Source organism: Lepidochelys kempii, chromosome 2 (genome assembly GCF_965140265.1).
Source record: "Lepidochelys kempii isolate rLepKem1 chromosome 2, rLepKem1.hap2, whole genome shotgun sequence".
In the NCBI taxonomy this organism is placed as follows: domain Eukaryota; kingdom Metazoa; phylum Chordata; order Testudines; family Cheloniidae; genus Lepidochelys; species Lepidochelys kempii.
The window spans coordinates 239770446-239790987 of NC_133257.1; the positions used below are offsets into that span (position 1 = coordinate 239770446).

Here is a 20542-nt window from a genome sequence, read left to right on the forward strand (position 1 = left end):
AGGCACCACAGTAGCTCCGATGGAGCCAAACAGCAGAGATCTAAATTCTAATAAATAAATGAAGTTTAGCAATTATTGCCAGCAATCATGTCAAGCAGGCCATAGGAAACTGTAGCAATGCAGCTGGAGAAGGGCAAGATTCTGCAAGCCAGAGAAGTCAATGGAACTCATCCAGCTCATCCAGATTATTTATGGCATGCTGACGAAGGAACAACCTTCCATACAAGGAACAGCTTCTAAGTTGAACAGTGAAGCTGAAACAGTTTTAGAAAGGAAGAAAAACAAACAAACAAACAAAAAAAACCAAAACCCAGAATACCAAAAAGTACAGCTACAAAAACAATGACATTCATTTCAATAATTTTAAAAATCATTTATGTGCAAAAACAGATGTTAGCTTGTCAAACTTGAGGTAAACAGCAAACTGTACTCATGACAACCACTTTGTTTAGCAGTAAATTTGCTCTATTTAATGGTGCTGTAAACAGGCTTCCACATGTTGCTTCCAAATATTATCATATTGAGTACAAATTCAAGCAGAAGCACATGGAAAGTAAAGTATATATCTGTAATTAATACTGAACTATTTTCAAATACCCAAAACTTTGTATTTCCTTGCACAGGCTATCATAATCATAAAACCCTGAAATGTATAAAATATGTATCAACCTTTTTGTTTTAGTGTCTGATTATAAGCACTCCAGAGGACACTGAGAAGTAGCTTAGAACCATGGTCTCATCTGCCTTTAAACCTATGAAATATGAGGACCTTTTATGCCTCTCTGGCTCTTTTACCCAGTGTCAAGGGGCTGAAGAGGGAGTGAGGATCTCATGGTTCGTGAAAGAATTCTAATTCTTACTTTAAAAGAAAAATCACCACAGATGCATATTATATACAAAGAAAATAAAAATCAGTGTTTGTTCTTGTTTGAACAAAATAAAAGGGTAAATGTGTGTGCCTGCCCTCCCATTTTGCTGGCTCTGTTGCAGCAGCATTTTGTCAAATATTTTCTTAGGGTTTTTCCAAGAACTGCTCTGACATCACTGATGCTACTCCTCAACACAAGAAAGAACAATAAAGCTGAGTCTATGTAAGCTCCTTTAAAAATACATTGGAAGGAAAGGGGAATTCTTTGTGGGGAAGGGGGGAATTAATATTTGCAAAAAAAACATGAGCAGAACAGAAATGAAGATTTTTTTATTTGCAAGGTTTTGGCTAGATCTTAAAACAAAGGGGGGACAAAAAAATTAAAACAAATGTCCTTTTAAATATGACATGGTTGTAACAACTTTAAAATATTATTTAATGAAAACAAAATGTGAGTTTTACACAATTTCCTTTGATGTGTTTTAACTACAAAACTAGAGGGATTATTCTTATATTCTAGAATTTAGTCTCAAAGACACCACTCTAAGCAGTTTGAATTTGACAATTAGCAAATGCTAATTCAGAAGTGTGCTTCTCAATGAAAACATGCTAATTCAAGAGAGACTACTTCTTAGGCCACGTCCACGCTACCCACCAGATCGGCGGGTAGTGATCAATCCCCGATCACTCTGCTGTCGACTCCGGAACTCCACCAGGGCGAGAGGCGGAAGCGGAGTCGACGGGGGAGCGGCGACTGTCGATCTCACGCCACGAGGACACGAAGTAAGTGATTATAAGTCGATCTAAGATACGTCGACTTCAGCTACGCTATTCTCATAGCTGAAGTTGCATATCTCAGATCGACACCCCCCCCCCAGTGTAGACCAGACTTCCTTAGTGTAAATACACTGTACTTAATGAAATATACTCCTTGTTTGAAAAGAAACATTCAACTTTAAAAAGTATTCCATTCTAAATGTTCTTCACATGCTTACTTCACCTATTCAGTAAGAGTACATGTGAAAGGTACAATATGAATACACATGTTAGCATCAGAGTATGAACAGTTTTTATATCTCCAGGCAGTAGAGATTTACGGGTCATCAAAAGAACCCACCAGAACATAAAATAAAGTATTTCAGAACTAGTTTGGCATATGAAAATAGTATCTTTCTGATAAAAGTTAAAGTAATGAAACAACCAAGCATTTGAATCAATGGGAATTTGGAGGGAAATTGTCAAATTCTACAGAGATTTTTTCCCCCTCCTCAAACAACTGCAGTTTCTGAGATTTTTCCTTTTTTTTTTTCTATTTTATTTGGCTCCAGTCTCATACTTAAACACCGAACAGCATTATAGGATAAGGAATGTCATTCAAACGTTATCGTCTTATCAAACTTTTACTGATGTTACAGAAAAATCATGTAATATCTTCCAGGATCCCACTATGAGAAACCAACATTTTTTAGGTCCTATCTTCCTATGTTCCCATAACCAGGCTAAAGTCTTGGACTTTTCAGAGTTTTAGCAAAGTCGTATGTGCCTACCGCAGACTTTCTATGGATAATTCTTCCATCACTGCACTACCACAGGTACAACTCGACAGATGGTAGAAATGGAGGAAGCAATAGGGTAAAAGGAGCACCAGCATTTTGATCATTGTGTCATCTTACGTCCTTCGAGCACTGTTAGACAACATAGCAGTGAGTACCTAAGCCATCTACATTAGTGTCCCCAAAAGAGTCTAGGTGTAGACAAAGTTTTAGCTCATAGTAGCATAAACACAACTTTTAGGCTGTGTGTACATTGGCTGGCCAAACAATTTGGGAACCCTATTTGGTCACAACAAACTTTAAACAAGGCTTAGAACCTTGATTGTTAGTGCAGAAGGAATCAAAGAGCCAGCAGTGTGAAGGTTATCTTTATAATCAGAATATCATTTTTTTTTTTAAGAAAACTTAAGTTCTGAAGACTTCTAAATAAATCCATAGGAGCTCCTTGGAGTTCATTAATATTTTTTCTTGTGGCTTTCTATTGTCCCAGTGTACAACTGTGCTCCATATTTATAAGCATAAAAAAGCATGTACATTAAATCTTAACATGCACCCAGAGAACTGTATGCATATATACATTTCCCATAAAATCTGGAGGCACTGTTAAGATTGAAAATTATATTTTCAGTCTGGTTTGTCATTCTGTACAAGAAGAGCATTTGTGTGCCATTACTTTACAAAGGGCACACATTAATGTATCTGAGTACAGCATAATATAATATCAGTTCCTCCCTTTTTCCTCTTAATTTCAACCTATTACATTCTGCATACTTGTTTCTGTGAAGGTCCTTGTGCATCAACCTTAGTATGGCATTATATAACAGGCTTGTGTGAGTCTCTGTGTATATATATATATATCTGAAAAGGCCTATGGTGAGAATTAACAGTTTTGTATTCAGCAAACAAACCTAAACTACACGTAAAACCACTGCAACTGATCACCAAAGAGAATGAGTGAATTAATTGTAAATTTTTGTGACATTGCAAATCAGACACAAATAAATCAGTAACCTTGGAAATGGAATACTTCTCGAGCTGAATTTTGCCAATGCTTCATTTTTCAGCATTATTAGAAAGTTCAGTAACTCCCTGTTTGGAGAATGAATTAAAAATAGTCCAAAGAAGAGAGGGGTCTTCACAGTTATGATGATTCTGCCAATGACTGAAAAGCTCCTCTTTTCTTCTAAATACCTGCTTGCATAAAATACAGTTATAATCAGCTTTACACCAAATTTGAATTTTTTTATTTTGTGTGACACAGCCAAAATTTTGCAACTCTTTTCCTGGTTCACTGTTACCTGACGGAATAAGCTCACTTTTGGTTAATATATCAAAATTATTTTGGTGAAGATATATTTTCCTTTTCAGTTTTGGAAAAGCATAAAACTCTTCCTCACAAGTGGCATGTTTGACTGGATTTCGTCTCTCTTTGTGCTGCTTCCAGAAATGAGCTGCATGTTTGATTAGTTCTTCCTGAGCGCCCTTGCCTCCCTGTAGAATTCCTTCTTTTATTCTTCCTTGGAGCTCCTCTCCATGAAAACACAACAAATGAAACTTCATCTCAGCAAAAGACTGTGCAGTAAACTGGCATCTGCCACAATTGATCTGCATTTTGACTTCTCCTTGACTCTGAAATAAATCTTCAAAATTGCATTTATTTCCCCTAAAATAGGAAGAAAAAAAAGGAATATGTACGCTACTTCAATACTAGCCGTGTTTGGAATTAGAATGGAAATTTCTAATCTTCTAAATTTTAAGAAGTAGAAAAGGAGGAGGAATTTATGAAACGTTATATTTACTTTATTAAAACCATGCATTTTTACTGCAATTAATAAAATATCTGAGTTATAAGGACTGAGAAGAAAAATAACGTGATAAAATAGTAGGCAGTATGGGGTGAACAAAACAAATTATATGAAATTATACACAAATTGAAGCTGTCAGGAAAATTATTGTCTCCAAAATCAGGTTTTGTTAAACTTTTACCAACCCCTAGATGAATTTCAATGAAATGTTAAAACACAACGATAACCATATGTGGGCAACCCAAATATTGCAGCACTGTGCTAGTAAGATGGAAGTGAAAATTACTAGACATTGACTTTCAAAAGAGAAATTCATTAGTCTATTTTCATTTATTGACATGAGAAAAATCTGAGTTCTTTTTTTAAAAGGCAGAAATAGGAAAAATAAAATGGAATATTAAAGTTTTTTCGATTTTAACAGTCTATTACTCCTGAAGGCATTCTGCACCAAAAAATTTAAAATTCTGCACCAAAAAAATTAAAATTCTGCACACAATATTTGTCAAATAAATGTGGAGGCTCCAGCATGGCATTGGGGAGAACAGGCCACTGGCTGCACAGAGGTGGGAGATCACTGTGCAGCTCCCCCCGCCCCGGGACACGAACTCAGCAGTGAGGCTGCACCCAACTCTAACACAGTGCAAGGTCCTGGCCTGCCCCAGAAACACCCCAGGGCTCTGCCTCTCTGTGTGGGCCAGCAGGCTCAGCAAGGCAGGATCCAAGTGTGGAGGAGCTTAATGTGGGGGGATCCAGGTGTGGGTTGAGAGGGTTCTTTGTGGGGCAATTTGGGTTCGGGTGACTCAGTGGGGATCCGAGTGCAATCTGGATGCACATGGGCTTGTTGGGGGTTCTGGGTGCAACAGTAATGGGACTCTGCAGGGGGTCCAGATATAGGTGGTTGAGGCTCAGTGGGGGGAGGGTCAGGTCGGTGTGTGGGGGGGTAGAGCTAGACAGGAGGGTCTGGGTGCTGGAGGCTCAGTAGGGGGTCCAGATGCTAGGGGAGTAGGGCTCAGTGGGCTGGGCATCCAGGTGTAGCTGGTTGGAGCTCCGTGGGGTGGGGATCCGGGTGCGGGTGGTTCGCCAGGGGTGGTCCACGTGCAGGGGAAATGGGGCTCATCGGGCGGAAGGGGGTTCTGAGTCTGCGAGGACAAGGCTTGGCAGGAGGGTCTGGGTATGAGGGGGTCTGGATGCCTGGGGCTTGGACACATGGGGGAGCAGCTCCCTGTACAGGGATCCCTCCCCCTGCAGCTGAGGAGCAATGGGTGCAGGAAACAGGGGAGTTTGCAGAGCTTCCTGCAGCCACAGGACAAATCTGTGGGTGGCTCTGACCCGGCCCCGGATGCCATGCAAGGGAAGTCCCGTCCCCCACAGCTCAGCTGTGACTAGCAGCCGAGCCTGGTGCAGGGTAGGAGCCACCAGCCAGGTCTTCATCAGTTCCGCCTCCTGGCCCACAGTGATTTTCCTCTCTCCAGCTGCTCTGGGCACCTGAAACATACTGCTGGGGAGGCTTGCATGACCGCACTTGCAGCTTCCCTTTGCTTCCCTGTCAGAAAGTCATTTTTATGCAGGGAAACAAGAAATCTGCAGGGTACATAAATTCTGTGCATGCGCAGTGGCGCAGAATTGCCCCAGGTGTAGTCTATGATACTGTTGATGATATAGGTAAAGATTTTAAAAATATATATAATTTATAACCAGACAGTAAATGCCCTTTTAATTTCTTTCTGTAACAGGATATCAAACATGAAAGATAAAGAAAACAGACGTACAGACAAACAACATCTCTTTGATTTGAATTAGGTTTCTGACAGGGCTCCACAGAATACTTTCCCATAGTAGCTAGAGAAATATGGGTTAGATGGAATTACTATATAGTGATACAAAACTGACAAAAAATTCAAACTAACAGGGTAATTATAAATGATTCATCATAAACTGAACAGTGAAAATTAATGAGGTATTGCAGTGTCCACTTGGGTCCAATACTATTAAAATTTTAATTAACATTTCAGAGGATAGAGAATTCACTGATCAAACTCACAATGGTATAAAGCAGAGAGGGGGTCAAATTAAAACACAGTATAGTATTGACACTGTAGAGAAACAAAATGAACTTAATAAACTACATTTTAATAAATACAAATTCATAGTAATACAAACTAGAAAGATAGCATTTATCCAACCATGGAAAGATTAGTTCACCACAAGATCATAAGGTAGGAGCAGGAGCATTTTCTATCTTCTATAATAGAGAGTAGAAAGCAGTAATCAAATGCATGAATATGGACTAGGTAGCAGTACTTTTGAGAAAGAACAGGGTAACAATACATAAGATGGTAAACAGAGTACAAGTAAACAATGCAACACCATTAGATGTCTTGAAATGTTGTGTTCAGTTTTGAATACCATTCTTTTTAAAAATACAAATGGGAAAGAATACAGATGAGAACAAGGCTAAAAAGTAAGACTAAATATTAGGAAATACTTTTTAACTGTAAGAAGTCAGGGAATGAAAAAAAAACCCAGCTCCACTATTGGTTGCGGTATTACTTTAACAGGAAATATTCAAGACTAGACTAGGCACAATCTGTCAATGATAATTTAGGATTAATAAATCCTGATCGACTATAGGAGGAAAGGGATGGACTAGATGACTGACTAGAGAGGTCTAACAAAATTTGCAAGCTGCTCTGAATCTCAACTTGGAAGAAAAAGTTAATAAAAATAAAAAACTTTTATAGTAATATAAATCCATAAATAGCACTAAAACAATGAAATCATTTTCTTATTGACATTTCACTTGTATATACACTCACCTTTCTATTATTTCTTCCGCTCCTTTTATATTTATGTCTCTATTCTTTAAAGCATCTTGCAGCTGCTGTTCACTTGTGGAGGGCTCGGTGCTGATAACAACCCTGTGTACTTCCTTCAGATGGCCAAAGTATACTCTTGCATGGCCAAATACTTTGGCACAAAACTCACAACACACAAGTTTCTTGAGTCTACCTTCATTGTGATGAAGCTTCATGTGAGTGCTTAGGCTTCCTGAATGAACATATGCTTTATGGCAAATTCGACAACTATAAGGCCGTCTATTTGTGTGTGAGTTCATGTGGTCCTGAAGATGGTGTTTAAATTGAAAGTTGTGGTTACAGACATGGCACTTATGCCATGGCTTAGGTACAGTAGAAAATACATTTCTACACAGATCACTTTGCTTAGCAGAAGTGCCATCACTCTGCTTATAACTTAAATATTTATTTGGAAGTGGATCATTTAAGAAAATGTCTTGTTCTATGCAGTCAGGAGTGTGAGTTTCTATTATAGCCACAGGAGAAGTCAGTGGAGCTAAAGCCTGCATAACAACTACAGGTTTTGGTCTGATACTACGGTATTTTGTCACTGACTCAGCCCTACAATCTTTTGATTCACGGGGATCAACTTTTATTCTCTCTTTACCCTCTCTAAATTTATTAATGATGCACTTTCTTCTTTTGGTCTGAAATGCCAATATATCATCTGGGGTTCTTCGTTTTCTGCCTCTTCTCTTAGAGGCTACACCATTCAATTTCTTTAGATTATCAACATCCAGTTTAGTGGCTGGACTGAAGGTATTTTCATAGGGGGCTTGTTTGGAGATTTGTGCAAAAGATATCGCTAGTAGTTTATCATAAACTCTGGTAGAAACATTAAAGGTTTTCACCAAAGGTGGTATTTTTTCACATTCAAGTCTTCGCCCAGGAGTAGATGCAGCCACAGTGTTAGAATTTTGTTTAGGTTTACAGAACATTGCATTTTTCATTCTTGAATATGGCAAGATAGGAATTTTTCCTTTTGGTGCGGAGTGATTCAATTGAACTTCATTGCCAAATATTGCCGGTGACTGGACAGTGACAGAATTTGCAGAATTCACCAGTTTTTCTTTAAGTTTCTCAGACAGTATGACTGAGCCTTTTGTGGCTTCAGTAGTTGGTTTCATGGAATGTAGATTTATTTTCACAGGATTTCTTGCATTCATTGGCTTGGACAAAGATTCCTTAATGACAGATGGTCCCGAAATACTATCTTCAGCAGTTTCTGTTTTGTTTAGTAAAGGAGATACAGATTCTATACAGTTGTTTTCACTGAGTAAAGTAGCAACTGTAATTTCATTAGAACCATGATCAATTAAAATAACTTGTTCAGATGAATCTGTAGTAGAATGAGCTTCAGGAAGGTCTCCAGTTGAAGTAGTCATTGCTGGTGTCTGTGATGAAATTTGTGCCTTGGTAGGAATCTTGTTATGTGCACTTGAAGAAGAGGTTTGAATTGTTTTTTTGTCAATCAACAATTTATTTTTTACAGATTGATACCTAGGAATAGGTAGTTTGAGGTTTTCAGGAGGGGACACATTTGATCGTTGGATTCGTTGTGCTGCCAGTGAAGGGGTAATATGTGGCAAAGCTACAAGAGAAAAAGTTCCCTCACGACCAGCAACTTGCATTAGAGTATAGTTTTGTGTTGGCATTATAAGTGATTTAGAGCTTGCAGATGAAATAGGATTTGTTTGTTCAGGAAGAACAGGTGGAAGACAAGACACCCCTGATGTTATAACTTTGGGTACCATCTTTGGTGCAATTGTCCTAAACTGACTTTTATTCTGAAAACCATTTCCACTTCTTATTATCCCAGAAGAGGATTTCCGTTTATCTGAAATAATGAAATAAAACACACAAACATGTAATATAATGTATAACAACTTTTTTGTTTAAATTACTTTATCAAAAAGGAACTTGTTTAGGAGCGATTCCATTGCACAAAAACTTACTATGTTGAGCATGCCTTTCTACCTGTCATGCTATCTTGCAATTCCTTTTTAACGCTTGTGGGTTTTTTAGATCTAGACAGAAGCTCATCTGATATTTCAAAAATTAATGCTACAAAATATGTAAACGTACCTTGGGATAAAATGTACTGCCAGCAAAACCTTATAATCACTCTTATTTCTGCCTGTGGAAATGATATGCACTTTGGCTGCATAGCACCAGAGATCCATTTAAAGCTATGGTTGTAGTTCTATTCCCTTGTAGGACTCTTTTTTTAAAAGCTTTCCTCAGACTTTTATAATGTTTTTACATGTTTTTACAATTAAATCACAGACATTTTAAAAGTGAGTCAACTCCTTTTTTAAAGTATTAACGGGGGAACAAAGAAAAACATGTTGATAAAGAATAAAGCTAATGAACAACAGAAGAAAGTTAAAATATACAAAAGGCAATGGACATGGATCAGCAGAGGCATAAGCCTACCTTTCAGGTAGAATGTGGAAAGACATTAAACATGTGTTACACTGCACCATTGCCATTTTCACATTACAGCCTCATTGCCTATCAATAAACAAACCCATTCTCTGACACCTCAAATTAGCACAGCCTGAGGTTATTGCAGAAAAACTCGTCTCACTTTCTAGGAAGGAGATGAACCAATGTTGCTCTAGATTTCCTGCTTGCTGATTTCAATCACTTTGGTTTAAATCAATCCATCCTGTAACTTGAGATACCTCTCATCCAGAACACTAGATGCTCAGGTTCCAGAAATACAATCTGGTCAGGTCCATCACCTGTACGGTCCTAGGCCTTCAAGTAATATTGGGAAAAGAGCAAGGTGTGGTATTAGGAAAATTCAGTCTTAAACAGAGGGCTGTCAAACAGACAATGTAAAAAATAAAGGAATATTGAAGGCTACAAGACACACCAAAAATTTTCACAGTGAATTACCATGAAGTTGTTTAGTAGAGAAGTTTCTGTAATACGTACAGCATTACAACTGTACAAAGACTGAGTGTACCATTCTTCTAATACTGCCAACTCTAACACTTTTATCCTTATATAGCATATACCAATTCATATTACAAGTTACATATATTATTTTTAAAAATACATTTTAATCTCACCCTAAAGGCCGTAATACAGAGGGGTTTTCACTAGAACCCACTGCTCTGCCAGAGTCCCTGGGCACAGAATCAAAGTAAAAAAACCTATTCTTAGCTCTTAATACACAAGCTCTCAACTGTTAATATTATTGGTAGTATTCAGGCTTTTTGCTTCTTACACACAATTGTTGTTTTTAAGGTAAGATTTTATGTGGGTTTTGAGAAGTACAACATGACTATGTGGATTAATGTAATCATTAGCCCAGGCACATAATTCTGAGCTGTAGGCTAGATTCTGAATTTGAAAGTTCAAAATGCCTATATTATTTAATGACAGGAGATTAAAGGACGACTATATTTTTCTTTTAGGGGACAGAATCTGCTCTTATTTACTATGTTACTTTCACCATGTATGGATGTCAAAGAGTTTCTACACAACAGGCAGGTTTTTAGTTTATTACAGTATTCCACAGGAGGTGGTTTCCATTCTCCTTTCAATTTTGGCTTTCTCTGTGGTCTCCGTCTTATTATCCCAAAGTCCCATTCAACAAAGTGAACATTCTGAGATGGATGACAATAGCTTTTTGTTTGAAGTGATGCTATAGCCTTTTTGATCCCAGGTTATTAGAGAGACAAGGTGGGCAAGGTGATATCTTTTATTGGACCAACTTCTGTTGGTGAAAGAGACAAGTTTTGAGCTTACACAGAACCCTACCAAATAAGTACTTTCTCTCTGACTAAAGAAGATGACATATCAGGGTCAATAATCCCAGTAACTCCTTGTGACAGACTGACAATATCCTGAACAAACCTTATTGAATTAAGTTAAACTTTACTAAATTAAGTTTAGCATCTTTGGAGCTCACTGTATTACAAATGCAAATATTTATGAACTATTGTGGGATTGCATGGAAGCTCTTTAGATTAAGGGGGTTTCTCTAGGAGGAGGGGATATATGCTAATATAATTCCTCTTTTTATCAACCCTTTGAAGACTCCCCCTGGGGAGAGAGAGAGACCCAGTGCACACTAATTATCTGCTTCCGGGAACTCCAGGTCAGAGATCTTTGATGTTTATAGTAGGGTGGACTAAACTTGTCATTTGAGTGTGCCTGTTCTGAGCTGAAGCTCTGATGAACTTATAACCACAAGGAAGCCCCTAAGGTGGGGTGCTGAAAGAATGTTCTGGCCAGAGCCCACGTGATAGCTGGGAATACTCTGGTAAGCTTATTAGGATGTGTGTACGTTTTTTAATATGTTTTCTCTGTAATGCTTTTTACCTTAAGAATAAAGTAGGCTTGCTTAGAAAACTCCAAGAGGTAACTTACAACTGTAGGAATCACTCTATTATCAGTCTCTGAAGGGAAAGCAAGCAGGTCCGTTTAGGCAGACTGCCTTTGTTGGGAAATACACAGTGAAGGCAGGGAATTGTGCAGCCTGGACACACCCTGGTCCGAAAGGAGTGAGATGTGGGTCTCCACCCAGAAAGGCAACGGCTGGAGATCTGGAAGCTGAGTTGGGTGCCCTTGCTGGATCACGGAGGGGAAATACAGGTGCAGTGGCCCTGAATACTCTATGACCCAGGAGCCCAGAAATGTCAGGCACCACAAGAACTATTAATTTTGGGGTCTGAGGCACCTTTTTTGGAAACTGCTGCATTAGTGGGTATTTTTACATATTGTCCTTTTGTGAAACTCATGAATTTTCTTTATTGCAAACTTAGAAGACAGCAAAATGGTATTTATTGAAAGGAATTCTCTATACAATTCATCACTCTGAAGTGACAGTCTCATGAAGTTCTTAGCCAATCGAATAATAATTCATGAAATGGCCTTTAAAATAATGGATTTTTTAAATCCATTTTTCATATTATGCAGTATATTGTAACGTTAAGCAATGATTTAGCTGAGTTTGAGACAGAGTTTCTATACAAACACTTTTTTCAACTGGTCATAATTTTATCATAAATATTCCTTCCAAGCTGAACCATCCCATGTTTGGTCTCAGTATTGAGTGCTGACTTTTTTGCCAAGCTTACAATAGTCTAGTGAAGAAGTGTGGGTTGTAATTTCTTTGGTATTGTAATGGATCACACACTTCTATCGCCTCCCAGTGGGAATGCCTTTCAGTCCAGTTCCCCACCCAAGGATGGGTTTAGCTTCAGCTCAGATTTGCAATGTCTTTGCCCCTTTTGTTATCAGAGTGGGAGTGGGATTGGAACTGGAACGACGCTTATGCCCCTCCTGCAGCAGGGCCAGTTGGTATGGGAGCCTGGGCCCTCTGATGCCAACAGACACTGATCGAAGACACTGCACCCTGGAGTTCCCTTGCAACCTTCCCTGGGTCACTTCCTATTATCTGTCCCTTCCCAGGGCTCCAAGTCCAAATCCCTTACCCAGGAGCCCTCAGGATGTGTCTGTCTTCCTCCCCAGCTTCCCCTTCAGAGCAGAGTTGCCCCCGTTTAAGCTTCCTCTCCAGGTCTGGAGGAGTAAGACTACCTGGGCCCAGTACTGTACCCCTTTGGGCCCAGTGTGGGATGTGCACAGATATGCAGAGGAGACTCAGCTTTATATTTCCCTCTCATCCAACAGCTAGTGTAATTAAGATTCTTATCTAATAATAGAGAGACTGGGGCATCAAATCCTGTCTCAGGTAGACACAGCAGCACATGGGACAGCAGGGGGAGCTAAGGGTAGCCTGTTAGAGAAGAGATGTGACCCACTGCCAGTGGAGCTGCTGCTTCTCTATGGCTTCCTGCCCCCCTTCCTCCCCAATCATGGGCCATTCTACCTCTTCCAGGTAAAAGGGGGAACGCTGGATGCTCGGTCTCCTCCCTTGGCTGCCTCCCCTTCTTCCTCCTTTTCCTTTAGTGCTGGTGGTGGCAGCGGTGGCGGCAACAGGAAGATGGAATGGCAAGGGGCTGGCCAGGAAGATATACAGGTGACACCAGTGGGAACTGTTCATAGGCAGTACTGTGGGTGGAGTTTGTGTGAATACCACCACTGATTATTTTTTGTAATTTAACCAAGGAGTACCTGAAACTTGCTATGTTACGTATGGCAGAAAGCTGCAAGAGGTCAAACACTGTTTAGTGATAAATGTTAATTTTTAATGGCAATAACTGTATTATGGGAGTATTATATAAGAGGTAGTATTATATAAGAGTAGGTATATGTAGATTGACAGGTAATGCAAAGAGTATAGCTCTCAATGTGCCAGGTGTGACAGTTTTTTTTAATTGCATTTAGTGATAAAGAAAGCATAGCAAGCACTGTGGCCACACAGAGAGGTTCCGAATGAGGGAGAAGTTCTGTGGAGAAAATAATACGTGATTGTGTAAAGGCTGTATCATAATGGATATGCAGTAGGGAGCTGAATTAAATTGTATAAGCAGCCTTAATTCTAGCAATTTCTAACTTTCATGTGCTTGACTTTGCAATCTAAATAACATTTTTAACTTTTAAATATATTTGTATTAATAGTTGTGCCTGAAGGTCCTAATCAGGATTGGGGCCTCATTGTACTAAGCACTATAGAAACACAAGAAAATACAGTCCTTGCATTGAATTGCTTATAGCTTTAAAAAAATGCCACATAACACACATAGATTCAATACATAACAGAAAATGGATTCAAAACTGTGTGACAGTATGCATGTTGGAGGAAACTATATCAGGTAAAAAGAAAAGGAGGACTCGTGGCACCTTAGAGACTAACAAATTTATTTGAGCATAAGCTTTTGTGAGCTACAGCTCGCTTCATCGGATGCATGTAGCTCACGAAAGCTTATGCTCAAATAAAGTTGTTAGTCTCTAAGGTGCCACAAGTCCTCCTTTTCTTTTTGCGGACACAGCCTAACACGGCTGCTACTCTGAAACCTGTCATTATATCAGGTAAGGTGCTACAGGGAGTCAGTATTGGAAACCATCATGTTGACTATTCTCATGAAGGAATTAGAGGTAGGATTAAAATCAATACAGAATACACTTGATCCACACCAAAAGCAGAGGCACAGCAAACACACAGGAGGACAGAGTAAAGTGCTAAAGTGATCTGGAGAGATTAGCACAATGGATACATGAGATTAAATAAGATTTAATGCTTATAAACATAATATCCATCTACTTGGAAAAAAGATGCAAACCGATACTAATTGGAAGCGAAGTCGTATAGATAGCAGGAAAAACAGAAGTAAGAAATTGCAAGGAATTGTCCTTGAAAAAATAAATCAACATTATATTTTATTCATATGAACTAAACAGACATATCTTGTATAAAATTAGGGAGGTGATAATGCTTCTATGGGTAGCTCTGTTACAAATTACCAATATCTAAAATACTGGGTGCTATTCTGGTCCTCAGAGTTTAAGGAGGATATTGAAAAGCTACAGAAAATACAGAGGAAAAACAAATATATAAGAGCTAGATATTATTATTATGTACATGTACAAAGATTAGAAGATAACATACAAGGAAAGAAATCAATTTATACAATATTTAAAAACCCAATGGGGACATGATTGCTGTATATAGACACACTAAAGGAAATAAGATGTGAAAAAAGAGATTATTCACAAAAAGGTAGTACAAGGAGGAAAGGTCTAAAATTAAAAAATAAACTTTTAGACTATCAATTGGCATGTTTTTTGTGAAGTTGGAGAAACTAGGCATTGGGACAGTTTTCTCAGGGTTCAATCATAAGCTCTCTTCCATATCCACACAGAAGAGGAAGGGGATTTAGGACTGCCCTTGCTCTTCTGTATGGGCTATACAGGAGGAGGAGAAAAGAGATCACCACTGTCACTGGGCTGCTTAGGTTCCAGCTCATGCAAATGGCATTTCCCCCATGAAACAAGGAGGAAGCACCAGACTGTAATTCTCAGAGTAAATCTGATCCATGACGTGTTACCTCTTACTACATTCGTAATAGAACAATCCTGTCCTGTACCTACCTAGCTACTAGGTAGGACATGAACGATAATAATGTAGGTCAACAGCCAGGATCTGCATGACTCAAGGTGGTCTTTTCTGGCCCTACTATCTATGAATTTTACAGAAGAATATGAGTTTTTGATGTCTGCATGAAATCAAGAAGGCAAAAATACCTCTAAACCACCATAGTCTTAGAAGACATTACAGACTGAGAATAATCAACCCTTATTTCCTTGGTAACTGTTGTCCACTTCAATTAATTCTTTGGAAAATAGTGAACAACAAAAAAAATCCCATCTCACTGTAACTACCTAACTGAGTGTATGAGTGGACCAATAACAGACAAACATGAAACAAGAGAACGATATTCTTGCTTCACATGAAAATTCAGACTTTAGATCAATAGGGCTTCATATAATTATTCTATTAAATGTGTCATGATATTCCCAGTTTTTTGTTGACTTCAAAAGAACTAATCATTTCTAAAGGGGAATACAAATGGTTGAAATATAGAAGAAAACTGTTATAACTGAGAGTCAATATTACATGTGTGTCAACACTAGCCAACTATTACATTTTACCAAATCTCCATACCCACTGTGAATACTGTCTTTCCAGCATAAGTTTCTTGTGTTTGATGACACAGCATAGTTTGTTGGACACAATGTTTCTCTTCAGGATTAGCATGCAAAAAACCACCAACTGCAAAAGTTCTTCAGTCACTTATAAACAGGTCCCACGACAAGAAATTCACCAAGGGAAGGTCATCCCTGACTAATCTAATCGCCTTTTATGATGAGATTACTGGTTCTGTGGATGAAGGGAAAGCAGTGGATGTATTGTTTCTTGACTTTAGCAAAGCTTTTGACACGGTCTCCCATAGTATTCTTGTCAGCAAGTTAAGGAAGTATGGGCTGGATGAATGCACTATAAGGTGGGTAGAAAGCTGGCTAAATTGTCGGGCTCAACGGGTAGTGATCAATGGCTCCATGTCTAGTTGGCAGCCGGTATCAAGTGGAGTGCCCCAAGGGTCGGTCCTGGGGCCGGTTTTATTCAATATCTTCATAAATGATCTGGAGGATGGTGTGGATTGCACTCTCAGCAAATTTGCGGATGATACTAAACTGGGAGGAGTGGTAGATACGCTGGAGGGGAGGGATAGGATACAGAAGGACCTAGACCAATTGGAAGATTGGGCCAAAAGGAATCTGATGGGGTTCAATAAGGATAAGTGCAGGGTCCTGCACTTAGGACGGAAGAACCCAATGCACTGCTACAGACTAGGGACCGAATGGCTAGGCAGCAGTTCTGCGGAAAAGGACCTAGGGGTTACAGTGGACGAGAAGCTGGATATGAGTCAGCAGTGTGCCCTTGTTGCCAAGAAGGCCAATGGCATTTTGGGATGTATAAGTAGGGGCATAGCGAGCAGATCGAGGGACGTGATCGTTCCCCTCTATTCGACATTGGTGAGGCCTCATCTGGAGTACTGTGTCCAGTTTTGGGCCCCACACTTCAAGAAGGATGTGGATAAATTGGAGAGAGTCCAGCGAAGGGCAACAAAAATGATTAGGGGACTGGAACACATGAGTTATGAGGAGAGGCTGAGGGAGCTGGGATTGTTTAGCCTGCAGAAGAGAAGAATGAGGGGGGATTTGATAGCTGCTTTCAACTACCTGAAAGGGGGTTCCAAAGAGGATGGCTCTAGACTGTTCTCAATGGTAGCAGATGACAGAACGAGGAGTAATGGTCTCAAGTTGCAGTGGGGGAGGTTTAGATTGGATATTAGGAAAAACTTTTTCACTAAGAGGGTGGTGAAACACTGGAATGCGTTACCTAGGGAGGTGGTAGAATCTCCTTCCTTAGAGGTTTTTAAGGTCAGGCTTGACAAAGCCCTGGCTGGGATGATTTAACTGGGAATTGGTCCTGCTTTGAGCAGGGGGTTGGACTAGATGACCTTCTGGGGTCCCTTCCAACCCTGATATTCTATGATTCTATGATTCTATGAAATACATTAAAGAGACAATATACAGCTTTATCTTCCAGTTAATGCATTAAAAAAGATACAGCTTCCTCCTCTTTGTCATTCTACCTCCACTCAAATAGCACTTTAAAAATTTATATATTAAATGCTAAAGACAAGGTGATAGTTTAATAAGTGACTAACGCTGGTTAATGTGATAGACAGGATGATTTAGTTTCAGTGTTATGGCATGCAGTCAACAATACCAAAACAAAAAAAAGCTCAAAGAAAATTGAAGTTCCAACAGCTCTTAAATACAGAGGGCTTGAAGGCAGTGCTGATTTACACTTCACACAAGCCCACTGACATCAGTGGGACTGCACAAGCTAAGTAAATTTAGCACAGAACATCTTGAAAACTGATTCTGATGCACACTATTATAGGTGAGGCTGATAGCAGTACCTATTAAGGTTGCCCAACAATGACCATTATAAAACCCTGTTTCCATACTTTAATTGTTTGGACGGAAGTTTTTCATGCTAGCTGTTTGACTCATACCGAATTTTTTTGGACATTTTCAGTTGAAATGGTTCAACTTTTTTCAAGAATGAGACTACAGGGAAAATATGTTGTTTTGTCCATGTAAAAACTCCTGGCAACCTTGTCTTTTAAAAAGCTGTATAAGACCCCATGTTCTGCAGCAGAGACTTGAAATTTGCAGTGAGGATGAGAGGCTGTTTGTACATGCTCAGTAGACTTCTTAGATTTTCAGTAGCTAAATTTCCTGGAGAATCCATCTGCACTGGGCATTCTTCAGCAAATGGCTAAGCATGACTTACCCTGCAATTGCACCTGCATGCTGTGAACCATGCCAGGTCCAGGCAACTGACCAGACAGCAAGGAGACTCTCTCTCTCCTGTGCAGAGATCCAAATGCAGATGGGACAAGAGCCAGACCTGCAGGAAGAGTCCACTGGGACAGGGAGCTAGGGGAGGGGAGGGTTGGGCAGAAATCATGACTGGAAGCTGGTTAGGATGGTGAGAGGGAAAATGAAACAAGTAGTTTGGGTGGACAAAGACTGCTATGGGAAGCCATTGTGGGGACTGGGACTGGCTGAGCAAAGAGATTACGAGCCAGGTATGGGGCTGGGATTGAAAAAAAGTTGGGTGGACAGAAAAAAAGAAGGGAGACCGATCTGATCGGGACTCAGGGTGAATAACTGGAATTAGCTAGGCAAAAAGGGTCGAGGAGCCAGGGGTGGAGACACTAAGATTTGACAAAGAGACTAAGACATAGATTGGGATTAGGAGCCAGTGGGGCAACTGGATGCCAGTGAGTGGGCGAGAGACAGATCGGGTGATGAGTCATGATGTGGGAGAGGCAACTGGGATTGACTGGGCAAGGAGACTGGGGACAAAGATCTGGGGAAAAACTAGGAATGCCTTAGCTAGGAGACTAAGACTGGACGTAAAGAGAGGTGAGACTAAGACTGACATGAAACACCTAAAGAGTGGAGATTGGGACTGGGTAGGCAAGGAGATGGACTAGGACAAGGTGTGGGAAAGAAACATGACTGGGACAAGGAGAGGTTACAGGGGACGAGGCAGAAGAATTTGTGCCCACCAGAGCAAACTCCCTTCTAAATCTTGAGTCTCACCATTCTTCTTCTGACAACAAACATCTGTGAAACCCAGTGGCTGATGACCCATGTTGATGACAACAGGATGCCATATAATCGAATTTCTGGTTGCTTTTTAAAAAACTTAGGAAATTACACACACAAAAAACTATGTTAAAACAACATTATTAAGGTTGCATTTCAAGCATTTAAAAGCTGGGAAATGCCAGAATTAAGGTGGCCTGTCCAAACTTAATTCAATCCCCTTGTGCATTATGATAGTCTATAATTACATGATCTTATTCTATTTATTTCATAGACCCCTAACTGTAGGATCCTTGCTTCATTTGATGGTAAATCTGTTGTGAATGAGCCAGGGAATTGCACAAGAAAAGGTAGTCTCAACCCGTGGTTCTGCCAGAATTCCTATGTGATTCTGGACAAAGTCACTTAAACCAGACTTTTCACAGGTTGTCATTAATTGTGCATTCTTCATTTTCTGGGTGCCTGACTTGAGAACCTGGGGTCTGATTTGAAGTGCTGAGCACTCTCAACTGCAACTGAGCTCAATTGGAGCTGTGCTTTGCATATATGAAGTGTTATACAGTGCTAAGTACTCTGAAAAATCAGATTCTAGGTATCTCAAATTGGGCACCCAAAATTAGTGGATATTTTTGACAGTAAAAAGATTTGAAAGTTGGAGAAAATGTCTTACAGGAGACTTAAAGAGCTTAATCTGTTTAGTTTATCAGAAAGAAGACTGAGAGAATACTTGATTACAATGCAGAAGTATCTTCAAGGGGAGAAAATACCAGGTACTAAAGGACCCTTCATTCTAGCACAAGAACCAACAGCTGGAAGATGAAGGAAGTCAAATTCAAATGAGAAATCAGTGGTAGATTCTGCTTCTCTTGATGTGTTTAAATCAAGACTGGATGCCTTTTTTGGATGATATGCTTTATACATATAAATTATGTTTTAGCAAAACACAGATGTTACTGGGTTTTATACAGAGATAACTAGATAAAATGAAATGGCATGTGATATACGGACTAGAGTAGGGTACAAAATATGTAGGAATGACAGAGTAGGTCCTGGTGATGGGGGAGTGGCACTGTATGTGAAAGAAAGCATAGAGTCAAACATAGTAAAAATCTTAAATGAATCAAATTGTACCATAGAATCTCTATGGAGAGAAATTCCATGATTGAATAATAAGACTAGAGCAGTAGGAATATACAACTGACAACTAGACCAGGATAGTGATGGTGATTTTAAAATGCTCAGAGAGATCAGAGAGGCTAGAAAACTCAATAATAACGGAGGATTTAAACTATGCCCATATTGACTGAGTACATGTCACATCAGGATGGGATGCAGAGATAAACTTTCTAGACACCATTTGTGATAAATTAAGGGGGAGGAGAGGTAGCTCCCTTTTATGGACACCCAGCCAGACAGTTAACTATAAAATCCCTGTTAGTAGCTGTTCTCTACTTGCTTTACCTGTAAAGGGTTAAAAAGTCCATAGGTAAAAGGAAGGGAGTGGGTACCTGACCAAAAAATCCAATGGGAAGGCTAGAACTTTTTAACTTGGGAAAAAACTTTCCCTTTGTCTGTGTTGTTCTCCTGGAGAGCAGGGACAGGGCTGGAGCTATGCTGTAAAAGCTTGTGCCAGGTATGAAAATCATCAGATCATATCTAGAACTACTCATTTAAAATCCCAGATATGTAAGTAGATCAGGAAATGTCTAGGAAGATGCAATTAGGTTTATCTCTTTTATTTCTTTATGCCTTGGGGACTTCTCTGTGCTAATCCCAGGCGTTTTTGTTTTGGTTGTAACCTTTAAGATGAACCTCAAGAAGCTATCTTGATGCTTAATCCCTGTAATT

General features: G+C 39.5%; 1 protein-coding gene across 5 annotated transcripts in view; it reads right to left on the minus strand.

The window, feature by feature from the left end:
- Positions 1-480: 480 nt before the first annotated feature.
- The window catches only part of ZNF438 (zinc finger protein 438), a 100039-nt gene continuing 79977 nt past the window's right edge, over positions 481-20542 (minus strand). For all 5 annotated transcript variants that reach the window (XM_073334393.1, XM_073334394.1, XM_073334397.1 and 2 more), the window contains 2 exons: positions 7043-8918; positions 481-4084 (listed from right to left, as the gene is read on the minus strand). In XM_073334393.1, the coding sequence (XP_073190494.1) occupies positions 3475-4084; positions 7043-8918 (2486 nt within the window). In that variant the 3' untranslated portion in view covers positions 481-3474. The remainder of the gene's footprint in view (positions 4085-7042; positions 8919-20542) is intronic.